The sequence below is a fragment of the Scophthalmus maximus genome, chromosome 13, assembly GCF_022379125.1.
Source record: "Scophthalmus maximus strain ysfricsl-2021 chromosome 13, ASM2237912v1, whole genome shotgun sequence".
NCBI classification, from domain to species: Eukaryota; Metazoa; Chordata; class Actinopteri; order Pleuronectiformes; family Scophthalmidae; genus Scophthalmus; species Scophthalmus maximus.
Genome location: NC_061527.1, coordinates 147,501 through 159,213, shown reverse-complemented (window position 1 = coordinate 159,213; position 11,713 = coordinate 147,501). Strand labels below are relative to the sequence as shown.

General features: G+C 45.4%; 2 protein-coding genes across 3 annotated transcripts in view; one reads left to right on the top strand and one right to left on the bottom strand.

Moving 5' to 3' along the window:
- The first annotated feature begins 3,181 nt into the window (after nt 1-3,181).
- Nucleotides 3,182-8,551, top strand: dph5 (diphthamide biosynthesis 5). Of its 2 annotated transcripts, none has more exons than XM_035646741.2 (7): nt 3,182-3,700; nt 5,501-5,625; nt 6,355-6,463; nt 7,055-7,175; nt 7,430-7,469; nt 8,015-8,118; nt 8,281-8,551. In XM_035646741.2, the coding sequence occupies exons 1-7, from the start codon at nt 3,566-3,568 to the stop codon at nt 8,511-8,513; spliced, it is 867 nt and encodes a 288-aa protein (XP_035502634.1). In that variant the 5' UTR covers nt 3,182-3,565; the 3' UTR covers nt 8,514-8,551. The 2 variants fall into 2 exon arrangements, with proteins under 2 accessions (XP_035502634.1, XP_035502635.1); XM_035646742.2 differs by lacking the exon at nt 3,182-3,700 and adding an exon at nt 4,375-4,722.
- Nucleotides 8,552-9,357: 806 nt separating this feature from the next.
- Nucleotides 9,358-11,713, bottom strand: part of slc30a7 (solute carrier family 30 member 7) — a 6,546-nt gene continuing 4,190 nt past the window's right edge. Inside the window, exons 8-11 of the mRNA XM_035646738.2 lie at nt 11,643-11,713; nt 10,803-10,893; nt 10,566-10,715; nt 9,358-9,747 (exon numbers count right to left, since the gene is read on the bottom strand). The exon at nt 11,643-11,713 is cut by the window's right edge and continues 65 nt beyond it. Of these exons, the coding sequence (XP_035502631.2) occupies nt 9,700-9,747; nt 10,566-10,715; nt 10,803-10,893; nt 11,643-11,713 (360 nt within the window). The 3' untranslated portion in view covers nt 9,358-9,699. The remainder of the gene's footprint in view (nt 9,748-10,565; nt 10,716-10,802; nt 10,894-11,642) is intronic.

The following is an 11,713-nucleotide window of genomic DNA, read 5'->3' as shown; positions in this document are numbered from 1 at the left end:
TCCACGTCCCCAGAAAGCAGAGGAGTTCATTATGTAACCCACCAACCATCCCAGTCATTAACTGGTTCCCAGTTAGAAGGGGGGGTCACGTGGTCCACATTGGCTTGCTTACCACAACAAGGGGCGAACGAGGAAAAAGACTGAAGAGGAAAAGAGAAGAGGAAGAAGTTTTTCCCACCGACCCGTTCACATGCCGAGCTGCCGACTAGCATCACCATGGAAACGACCAGGAGGGAGAGAGAGAGAGAGAGAGAAAGAAAAAAAGAGCCTCTATACAGTTTATTAAAAAACTGAAACTAAAAGAATAATGGAAAAAGGGAAAAATACTAATAGCAAAAATACTGTATCTTCAGTTCTTTACATCACATCATGAGGTTCTCCTGTTCTACTAAAAGTTCTCCTGTTCTACCAGATGTTTTCCTGTTCTACTAGAGTTTCTCTTGTTCTACCAGATGTTCTTCTGTTCTACCAGAGGTTCTCCTGTTTTACCAGAGGTTCTCCTGTTCTACCAGAGGTTCTCCTGTTCTATCAGATGTTCTCCTGTTCTACAACAGGTTCTCCTATTCTACCAGATGTTGTACCAGATGTTCTCATGTTCTACCAGAGGTTGTACCAGATGTTCTCCTGTTCTATCAGATGTTCTCATGTTCTACCAGAGGTTCTCCTGTTTTACGAGAGGTTCTCCTGTTCTATCAGATGTTCTCCTGTTCTACCAGAGGTTCTCTTGTTGTACCAGATGTTCTCCTGTTCTACCAGAGGTTATCCTGTTCTATCAGATGTTCTCCTGTTCTACCAGGGGTTCTCCTGTTCTACCAGAGGTTCTACCAGAGATTCTACCAGAGGTTCTCCTGTTCTACAAGAGGTTCTCCTGTTCTACCAGGGGTTCTCCTGTTCTACCAGAGGTTCTACCAGAGGTTCTCCTGTTCTACAAGAGGTTGTACCAGATGTTCTCATGTTCTACCAGAGGTTGTACCAGATGTTCTCCTGTTGTACCAGATGTTCTCCTGTTCTACTAGAGGTTCTCCTGTTCTATCAGATGTTCTCCTGTTCTACCAGAAGTTATCCTGTTCTACTAGAGGTTATCCTGTTCTACAAGAGGTTGTACCAGATGTTCTCATGTTCTACCAGAGGTTCTCCTGTTCAATCAGATGTTCTCCTGTTCTACAACAGGTTATCCTGTTCTACCAGATGTTCTCATGTTCTACCAGATGTTCTCATGTTCTACCAGAGGTTCTACCAGAGGTTCTCCTGTTCTACAAGAGGTTGTACCAGATGTCCTCATGTTCTACCAGAGGTTGTACCAGATGTTCTCCTGTTCTACCAGATGTTCTCATGTTCTACCAGAGGTTCTCCTGTTCTAAGAGAGGTTCTCCTGTTCTATCAGATGTTCTCCTGTTCTACCAGATGTTCTCATGTTCTACCTGAGGTTCTACCAGAGGTTCTCCTGTTCTACGAGAGGTTCTCCTGTTCTATCAGATGTTCTCCTGTTTTACCAGAGGTTCTCCTGTTCTACCAGAGGTTCTCCTGTTCTACCAGAGGTTCTACCAGAGGTTCTCCTGTTCTACAAGAGGTTGTACCAGATGTTCTCATGTTCTACCAGAGGTTGTACCAGATGTTCTCCTGTTCTACCAGATGTTCTCATGTTCTACCAGAGGTTCTCCTGTTCTAAGAGAGGTTCTCCTGTTCTCTCAGATGTTCTCATGTTCTACCAGAGGTTCTTCTGTTCTACGAGAGGTTCTCCTTTTCTATCAGATGTTCTCCTGTTCTACCAGAGGTTATCCTGTTCTATCAGATGTTCTCCTGTTCTACCAGGGGTTCTCCTGTTCTACCAGAGGTTCTACCAGAGATTCTACCAGAGGTTCTCCTGTTCTACAAGAGGTTCTCCTGTTCTACCAGGGGTTCTCCTGTTCTACCAGAGGTTCTACCAGAGGTTCTCCTGTTCTACAAGAGGTTGTACCAGATGTTCTCATGTTCTACCAGAGGTTGTACCAGATGTTCTCCTGTTGTACCAGATGTTCTCCTGTTCTACTAGAGGTTCTCCTGTTCTATCAGATGTTCTCCTGTTCTACCAGAAGTTATCCTGTTCTACTAGAGGTTATCCTGTTCTACAAGAGGTTGTACCAGATGTTCTCATGTTCTACCAGAGGTTCTACCAGAGGTTCTCCTGTTCTATCAGATGTTCTCCTGTTCTACAACAGGTTATCCTGTTCTACCAGATGTTCTCATGTTCTACCAGATGATCTCATGTTCTACCAGAGGTTCTACCAGAGGTTCTCCTGTTCTACAAGAGGTTGTACCAGATGTCCTCATGTTCTACCAGAGGTTGTACCAGATGTTCTCCTGTTCTACCAGATGTTCTCATGTTCTACCAGAGGTTCTCCTGTTCTAAGAGAGGTTCTCCTGTTCTATCAGATGTTCTCCTGTTCTACCAGATGTTCTCATGTTCTACCTGAGGTTCTACCAGAGGTTCTCCTGTTCTACGAGAGGTTCTCCTGTTCTATCAGATGTTCTCCTGTTTTACCAGAGGTTCTCCTGTTCTACCAGAGGTTCTCCTGTTCTACCAGAGGTTCTACCAGAGGTTCTCCTGTTCTACAAGAGGTTGTACCAGATGTTCTCATGTTCTACCAGAGGTTGTACCAGATGTTCTCCTGTTCTACCAGATGTTCTCATGTTCTACCAGAGGTTCTCCTGTTCTAAGAGAGGTTCTCCTGTTCTATCAGATGTTCTCATGTTCTACCAGAGGTTCTCCTGTTCTACGAGAGGTTCTCCTTTTCTATCAGATGTTCTCCTGTTCTACCAGAGGTTCTCCTGTTCTACTAGAGGTTTTCCTGTTCTACAAGAGGTTGTACTAGATGTTCTCATGTTCTACCAGAGGTTCTCTGGAACAGTCTCTCTGGAAGATCGATCATTAAATGACGTCACTGTCTTTACTGAGATTTATTTCTATATTAATACATAATGTATCTGTGACTCCCCTGATTTTTCAGATTAATAAAATATTGTAGTCTGGACTTTTGCTCAACTCCAGCAGGAAGTCCAACCTGCATCTATTCGCACATTGTTTTATTCTTAATTATCTTTTTAATCAGTTTTTTTCTACTAAGTTCTTAAACCTCCTGCGCCTGAAAAAGGCAGAGACTCCACAGTTCGGCGAAGATAAAATCCACGAACACTTTATTTCATATTGATTTTACTGCCATGAAGTTTCTTTTGTTCAAAGTAGAGGGCGGAAGTAGAAACAAATGAATTACACGTTGATCCTTTATGTGAAACATGAATACTTAGTTGATGATGCCGAAGTGAAGACGACATTGTGGCATTTCTTAAAACATATTCAAATAGTATTTTCTTTTCTCATATAATCGAAGACAGTTGAGTATTTATTTAATACATAATTTTTTTCAATGGATACTGGTGAAACATCCGTCGACGCATGAGCAGTCGTTCAGCTGTCGTGAACTATAAACATTTTACGACAAGCCGTATTCCGGTCAGTCCACTGAGGCTGCACGTGAATGTAGAAAACAGTAAGTTAAAGGGCTGATTCACGGTCTTCACCGGCACGATGCTGTATCTGATTGGCCTGGGGCTCGGAGACGCGGCGGACATCACGGTGAAAGGTCTGCAGGCGGTGAAGAGCTGCTCCCGGGTCTATCTGGAGGCCTACACCTCGGTCCTGACAGGGGGGAAGGAGGCGCTGGTGGGTGGTAGCATCTGGACAAGCCACTGCTAACATGCTAAATGCTGCTAATGCTGCTTCAGCCTTGAGCTTTGTGTTTGATACTCAGTGTGTTTGATACTCAGAGTGTTTGATACTCAGAGTGTTTGATGCTCAGAGTGTTTGATGCTCAGTGTGTTTGATACTCAGAGTGTTTGATACTCAGTGTTTGATACTAAGAGTGTTTGATACTCAGTGTTTGATGCTCAGTGTGTTTGATGCTCAGTGTTTGATACTAAGAGTGTTTGATACTCAGTGTTTGATACTCAGAGTGTTTGATGCTCAGTGTGTTTGATACTCAGTGTGTTTGATGCTCAGAGTGTTTGATGCTCAGTGTTTGATACTAAGAGTGTTTGATACTCAGTGTTTGATACTCAGAGTGTTTGATGCTCAGTGTTTGATGCTCAGTGTGTTTGATACTCAGTGTGTTTGATGCTCAGAGTGTTTGATGCTCAGTGTTTGATACTAAGAGTGTTTGATACTCAGTGTTTGATACTAAGAGTGTTTGATGCTCAGTGTTTGATACTAAGAGTGTTTGATGCTCAGTGTTTGATACTAAGAGTGTTTGATACTCAGTGTTTGATGCTCAGTGTGTTTGATACTCAGAGTGTTTGATGCTCAGTGTGTTTGATACTCAGTGTGTTTGATGCTCAGAGTGTTTGATGCTCAGTGTTTGATACTAAGAGTGTTTGATCCTCAGTGTTTGATACTCAGAGTGTTTGATGCTCAGTGTATGATACTAAGAGTGTTTGATGCTCAGTGTTTGATACTCAGTGTGTTTGATACTCAGTGTTTGGTACTCAGTGTGTATGATACTCAGAGTGTTCTATACTCAGTGTTTGATACTCAGAGTGTTTGATACTCAGTGTTTGGTACTCTGTGTTTTATGCTCAGTGTGTTTGATGCTCAGTGTTTAATGCTCAGTGTTTGATACTCGGAGTGTTTGATGCTCGGAGTGTTTGATGCTCAGTGTGTTTGATGCTCAGTGTGTTTGATGCTCAATGGTAAGTGGACTGTATTTATATAGCACTTTTCTAGTCATATAGACCACTCAAAGCGCTTTACAGGAAAGTCACATTCACCCATTCACACACGTTCATACAGCACTGCTATTAACCACGCATATTTCTGTCACATTCATACTCATTCATGCACTGTCGGAAGAGCCGTCAGAGGCAAGTTAGGGTTAAGTGTCTTGCCCAAGGACACAACGGCATGTGTACTGGTGGGAGGTGGGATCGAAGGACGAACGACTCTACATCCTGAGACACAGCCACCCCGATACTCAGTGTTTGATACTCGGTGTGTTTGATACTCGGTGTGTTTGATGCTCGGTGTGTTTGATGCTCAGTGTGTTTGATGCTCAGTGTGTTTGATGCTCAGTGTGTTTGATGCTCAGTGTGTTTGATGCTCAGTGTGTTTGATGCTCAGTGTGTTTGATGCTCAGTGTTTGATACTCAGTGTGTTTGATGCTCAGTGTGTTTGATGCTCAGTGTGTTTGATACTAAGAGTGTTTGATACTCAGTGTGTTTGATGCTCAGTGTGTTTGATGCTCAGTGTGTTTGATGCTCAGTGTGTTTGATGCTCAGTGTGTTTGATACTCAGTGTGTTTGATACTCAGTGTTTGATGCTCAATCAAACACTATCAAACACTGATTATCAAAGTGTATCAGAGTGTTTGATACTCAGTGGTTGATACCCAGTGTTTGATAATCAGAGTGATTGAGGCTCAGTCTTTGATACTCAGTGTTTTGTACTCAAAGTGATTGATGCTCCCTGTAGGAGCAGTACTATGGGAAGCAGCTGATCCTGGCGGACCGGGACCTGGTGGAACAGGGGGCTGATGAGATCCTGAAGGAGGCGGACGTGTCTGACGTGGCGTTCCTGGTGGTGGGCGACCCGTTCGGGTGAGTCACAGTTCTGAGGTTCTGCTGCGTCAGCGTGTTCAGTTCCTCTGAACCACAGAGTTCCAGCACATTTCAACCAAAACCTCCAGATTCCTGTGAGTTAATGACGGAGAACGTTCCTCTGATCCGTCGAAGTTCAGCAGCGACTGGAGAAACGTCACTTCCTGTTTGACCTTTAACCTTTTAACTTCAGCACAGTCGTGATTATTGTTTTTAGGGTTAGTCGTTCACACTGTTGATTCCCTCATCAGTTTTATGTTCAGTAATTTTTAATCAGATTAATTTTGTTGATTGTTTGAATTAAATCATTTTATTTCTCATGTTAGTGTCACATTGTTCATTCATAACCTCTTCATGTGTTTTAATGTGACGTATTGAACCGTTAACAGAAACAATCTGCTCTCATTTAATATGTTTATATCCAATATTCAATATTATATGTTATATTATTATATATTATATACAGTTTTCCAATCTCTGAATCAGAGACTTGTGGAAAATCTGCTCTTCTTATCAGTCACGACTCAACGTCACTTACACTTCCCATCAGTATCACATCGACCTCGTTGTCGTCACTGTTCCTCCTTCAGAGGAGTTTCTGTTACTAAGGTACCAACTGCAGAGGAGACAATCTACTTCCTGTTTACACTTGAGCGGTGATGTCACTAGCCTGCTGTTTTATTGTTGTTTTTATTTATAGCTATCATTCATAATCTTTTGTTTGCTCAGAGCCACCACCCACAGCGACCTGGTCCTAAGAGCAGTGAATGCTGGGATACCCTATAAAGTCATCCACAACGCCTCCATCATGAACGCTGTTGGCTGCTGCGGTCTGCAGGTACGAAACACAGCAACGATGACATCACAGACCATCATCAGGGACGTCGTCATGACTACAGGCTTGATGCTGATTGGCTGACAAGTGTTGAAAACCAATAAAGATGAAAGCGACAGCAGCTGCTCATTAAACTGATGCTGTTAGTGTCAGTGAACGCACCAGATTAGTGTGACCTCATCAATCACTGACCTGTCAGAGCAGCCAATCAGAGAACAGGACCCAGCTGCCCCTCCCGAACACACACACAGACACACAAACGCACACACACACACACACAGACACAGACACACACACGCACACAGATTAGCATTAAAGCTAGCAGAGATGTCCTTTGGGAGGTCGTTAATATGTTAATGAGGGGCGGGGTATGTAAATGAGGTCTGTCAATCCCATCAGGGACGTCCTCTTTATTAACACTGTGTGTGTGTGTGTGTGTGTGTGTGTGTGTGTGTGTGTGTGTGTGTGTGTGTGTGTGTGTGTGTGTGTGTGTGTGTGTGTGTGTGTGTGTGTGTGTGTGTGTGTGTGTGTGTGTGTGTGTGTGTGTGTGTGTGTGTGTGTGTGTGTGTGTGTGTGTGTGTCTTTCTCTCTCAGCTGTATAACTTTGGGGAAACAGTGTCGTTTGTGTTTTGGACGGAGACGTGGAGACCAGAGAGTTTCTATGACAAAATCTGCAAAAACCGAACAGCTGGACTACACACACTCTGTCTGCTGGGTGAGACACACACACACACACACACACACACACACACACACACACACAGACACAGAGGTTATTCAGCCCCCACAGGACGGTGTGCATGGGGGGGGTCTCTGGGCCAATATTCATTGGAAATTCACAGCCAGACACTTTGTCCCATCACCGGGTTAGACACCTGAGCCACACAGGCAGCTACACAGAGGCGGAGCCACGTGTGAAAACATCAACATCCAACTGATTCTAATGTTTTCATTCTGGTTGATTGACAGATATCAAAGTCAAAGAGCAGAGTGTCGAGAACATGATGAGGTAAGAACCAAGACCAGAACCACCTCCGGATCCACATCCATTCCTCCTAGAACCAGGTCCAGGTCTAGAACAAGGATTTTGTCCTGGTCCTTGTCCAGGTCTAGAACCAGGTCCAGAACCAGGTCCAGTCCTGCTCTGGGTCTGTTGGTCTTTCAGCTGCTTTCATGGTTTCCAGGCTGATGATGTCATACTGACTCCTCTTCGTCGCCGACCTTCGTCAGTTGGGAAGCTCCACAATCCAGCGCTATGATTGGCTGATGTGAGGAGTTATGAATCTGAGGGGTTGTCATGACGACAGAAGGAAAAACAAAGTTCTGATTCTCTGAAGAAAAATCATTTTGTTGATGAAGTTTGTTCGGGTTAGGGTTAACCCTAGCATCACCGAGCTGGAACAGAAGCTGCATAAAACAATGACCTGACTGGACCTGATCCAGAATCATTGTTTTGCTCATTCATATAATTCCATGTGTTGTTTGTGAAACTGAATAAAAACAAGTTTTATTATATTGTTATAATGATATTAATATTAATATTGTGACGATCAGAGGGAAGAAGATCTTCGAGCCTCCTCGCTTCATGACAGTGAGTCAAGCTGCAGATCAGCTGATCCAGATCATCGAGAGGAGGCGGAGCCACGGGGAAGAGGTCGGTGAGTCGCAGCCACTCATCAACAATGTCTGATGACATTATTCAATTGATCGCAAATGATAAACAATATTAGTTTCATTGTAAAAAGAGTCAAATTCAACACAAAACTTTTAGTTCTGAAGAATTTCATGACAAACTGACGGATCGTGGTCTCCGTCCTCAGGGGTGACGGAGGACACGCTGTGTGTGGGCGTGGCCAGACTCGGCGCCGATGACCAGGTGATCCGTGTGGCCACGTTGGGTCAGCTGGTGACCTGTGACCTCGGCGCTCCGCTGCACTCGCTGGTGGTCACGGGTCGACTCCACCCGCTGGAGGTGGACCTGCTGCGACTGAACGCGGAACCAAACGCTCTGCAGAACCTGACGATGATTGACAGCTCCACATACACCTCATGACGCGCGTTAATCAGCTTAATAAATTAAAGTCAAAACTGTTGAGTTGGTATTTAATGATGAAACATGATCTGAGCTGATAGTTCGACTGCGAGGAACCTTGTTATCTTTGACCAGAACATCAGACCAGCATGATGAAGAACTGGTCCAGTCGTGAGTCACTTCTCTCGTGACGACTGTGATTCATCAAGTTGAATGTTTCTGTGAAAAGATCCAGTTAATCCAAAATCAGACAGGAACTAGAAGATCATATATCTCCTGTGTTCGGGTCTCTACTTTGACTTACTGTAAAATTCAGAATAGAATTCAAAACCCTGCCCCTCACCTACAGAGACATTAATAATCAGGCTCCATCATATCTGACAGATCATAATTCATATCACAACAGATCCCTTGTGGTTCAGAATCTGTGAGGACAATGTGAGGCAGAGCCTTCGGCAACCAGGCCCCTCCCCTCTGGAACCAGGAGTCAGACGTCATCTCTAAAACTTCCTCTGATGAAGATTGTAGTTCTGAACCTTCTCTTAGTGACGCCGCTAGAGGCCGAGACTGCTGGGAACTCCCATCATGCACCTCTCTCAGCAGATGTTCTGGTTCTGTTACAGATTTCTTCTGTTGAAAGAGTTTCTCTCTCCAGTCTCAGAGTTGCTCATTGTAATATTGTAATATTATAATATCGACCTCAGTATGTAAAGAGCCTGGAGACGGTGTATGTTGTGATTTGGCGAAAATTCAAATAAAATTTAATTGAATATTAAACTCTGACCTGACGTGACCTCACTGACCTCAGGTGGCGGTGACATCATCGTGGACTGAATCCTGAGATCAATAAATCTGCAGATCAATAATCAATTATCAGCTCAGAGAAACTGAAGAATTTATTACATTTGAAAAACAAAAGACAAAGCGTCCGACCGGTCACATGTCACATGGCATGTTAAAAATATGAGTGACATCACGGACCAATCAGATGGCAGCGGTCTGGTCGCAGCTGTGATGTCACAGAGGGGGAGGGGCTCAGATTGTCTCTGAATCATGAAGAAGGCACTTGGGGGGGGGGGGGGGGGGAGAGACCTATGTCGGGTCACAGTTCTCAGTGGCCCCGCTCCCCGATCCGGTTTGGGGGCGGTCACTTGCAGCAGCTGACTTAATGTGATTGGTCCCAGTTTTCAATGAGGAGGAGGAGCTTCTACATCGCTGCCACGTCGATCTGAACGTAAAGTTGACGAACAGTCGCCTGTGGACAGAAAACATGTCAGTACTACTACTACTACTAATAATAATAAATTTCATTTACAGAGCACTTTTCATTGCTAAAAGCAATCTCAAAGTGTTATACTACTACACTACTACTGCAATTGCTAGTTCAGGCATCAGTGAAGATGTGGTTCTGTGGTGCGTTCAGGTACCTGTGTGAAGGTGTGGTTCTGAGATGCGTTCAGGTACCTGTGTGAAGGTGTGGTTCTGAGATGCGTTCAGGTACCTGTGTGAAGGTGTGGTTCAGACATGCGTTCAGGTACCTGTGTGAAGGTGTGGTTCTGAGATGCGTTCAGGTACCTGTGTGAAGGTATGGTTCTGAGATTTGTTCGGGTACCTGGAGTACCAGGGGCAGCAAACGCTGACAAAGTACCAGGGGCATTCAGGTACCTGTGTGGTTCTGTGGTGCGTTCAGGTACATGTGTGGTTCTGTGGCTCCAGAGCCTATGTGCGACCTGGAGTACCAGGGGCAGCAAACGCTGACAAAGTACCAGGGGCATTCAGGTACCTGTGTGGTTCTGTGGTGCGTTCAGGTACATGTGTGGTTCTGTGGTGCATTCAGGTACCTGTGTGAATATATGGTGCGTTCAGGTACAAGTGTGAAGATGTGGTGCTGTCAGGTACAAGTGTGAAGATGTGGTGCGTTCAGGTACAAGTGTGAAGATGTGGTGCGTTCAGGTACCTGCGTGGTTCTGTGGTGTGTTCAGGTACCTGTGTGGTTCTGTGGTGCGTTCAGGTACCTGCGTGGATCTGTGGTGTGTTCAGGTACCTGCGTGGTTCTGTGGTGCGTTCAGGTACCTGTGTGAAGATGTGGTGGGTCTGGCTGAGGATCCAGCGAGTGTCTGCGTCAGGGGCGACCAGCAGCTTGATGGTCCCGATGTAGACGTCGGTACAAAGGGTCCAGAAGTGCGGCTCCTGCAGGTTGTACACTCCCTGCAGCTGCTGCACCTGAACGCAACACAATGTTCATCCAATGGATGGTGATCCAGGTGTGGTTGGGGGCGGGGGCAGCAAGGGGGCGGGGGCAGTACTCACCCTCTGGTAACACTCTGGCAGGGCCTGGTCCAGTGAGGGAGGAGTTCTCTGCATCAGGATCCCAATGGACTCCTTCAGTAAAGGCACCACACTGAGGGTCAGAGGTCATAGGTCAGAGGTCACACTACTATGATTCCGTGGGGTCTCAGCTCGGTTCTGAACAAACTGTCGGAGCTTAAACCGAAAACATGGTCGATCAGGAGGAACGGACGTGCATTCAGGGACACAAACGTCTCAGGTTCATGGTCGTTGGGGAGGTTCTAGATGTTCTAGTTGGAGTTCTGTGGGCAGGAGGTGTGGTCACTGCAGAGGTTCTACTAGTCATTAAAAGGTTCTATTTGTACTAAAAAGGTTCTGATGTGGAACACAGAGGAACACAGTGAGGATGTGTCAGGGCTCAGTGGTTCTGTTGATCTGTGACGGTTCTAACAGCTGAAGCGGAACAAAGAGGCAGCTGGCCCCGCCTCCACACACACACACACACACACACACACACACACACACACACACACACACACACACACACACACACACACACACACACACACACACACACACACACACACACACACACACACACACACACACACACACACACACACACACACACACACACACACACACACACACACACACGTCTTCCTATTGTAGTGAGAACATTTAGTCTCACAGGGCAGTTTGAGGGATGAAACCTGGTGGTTTTAAGGTCAGGTTAGTGTGTGTGTGTGTGTGTGTGTGTGTGTGTGTGTGTGTGTGTGTGTGTGTGTGTGTGTGTGTGTGTGTGTGTGTGTGTGTGTGTGTGTGTGTGTGTGTGTGTGTGTGTGTGTGTGTAAGGGTCACCTGACTCCGATGAGGATGGAGATCAACATGGAGCAGATGGGGTCAGCGATCATCAGGTCGTATCTCTGCAT

Bases quoted from the DNA above. Each gene is read 5' to 3' on its own strand.
- dph5 (XM_035646741.2), top strand. From the start codon at position 3,566: ATGCTGTATCTGATTGGCCTGGGGCTCGGAGACGCGGCGGACATCACG. The intron at 7,470-8,014 runs GTAAGAACCAAG...TGTGACGATCAG, and splicing joins AGTGTCGAGAACATGATGAG to AGGGAAGAAGATCTTCGAGC. The intron at 8,119-8,280 runs GTGAGTCGCAGC...CTCCGTCCTCAG, and splicing joins GAGCCACGGGGAAGAGGTCG to GGGTGACGGAGGACACGCTG.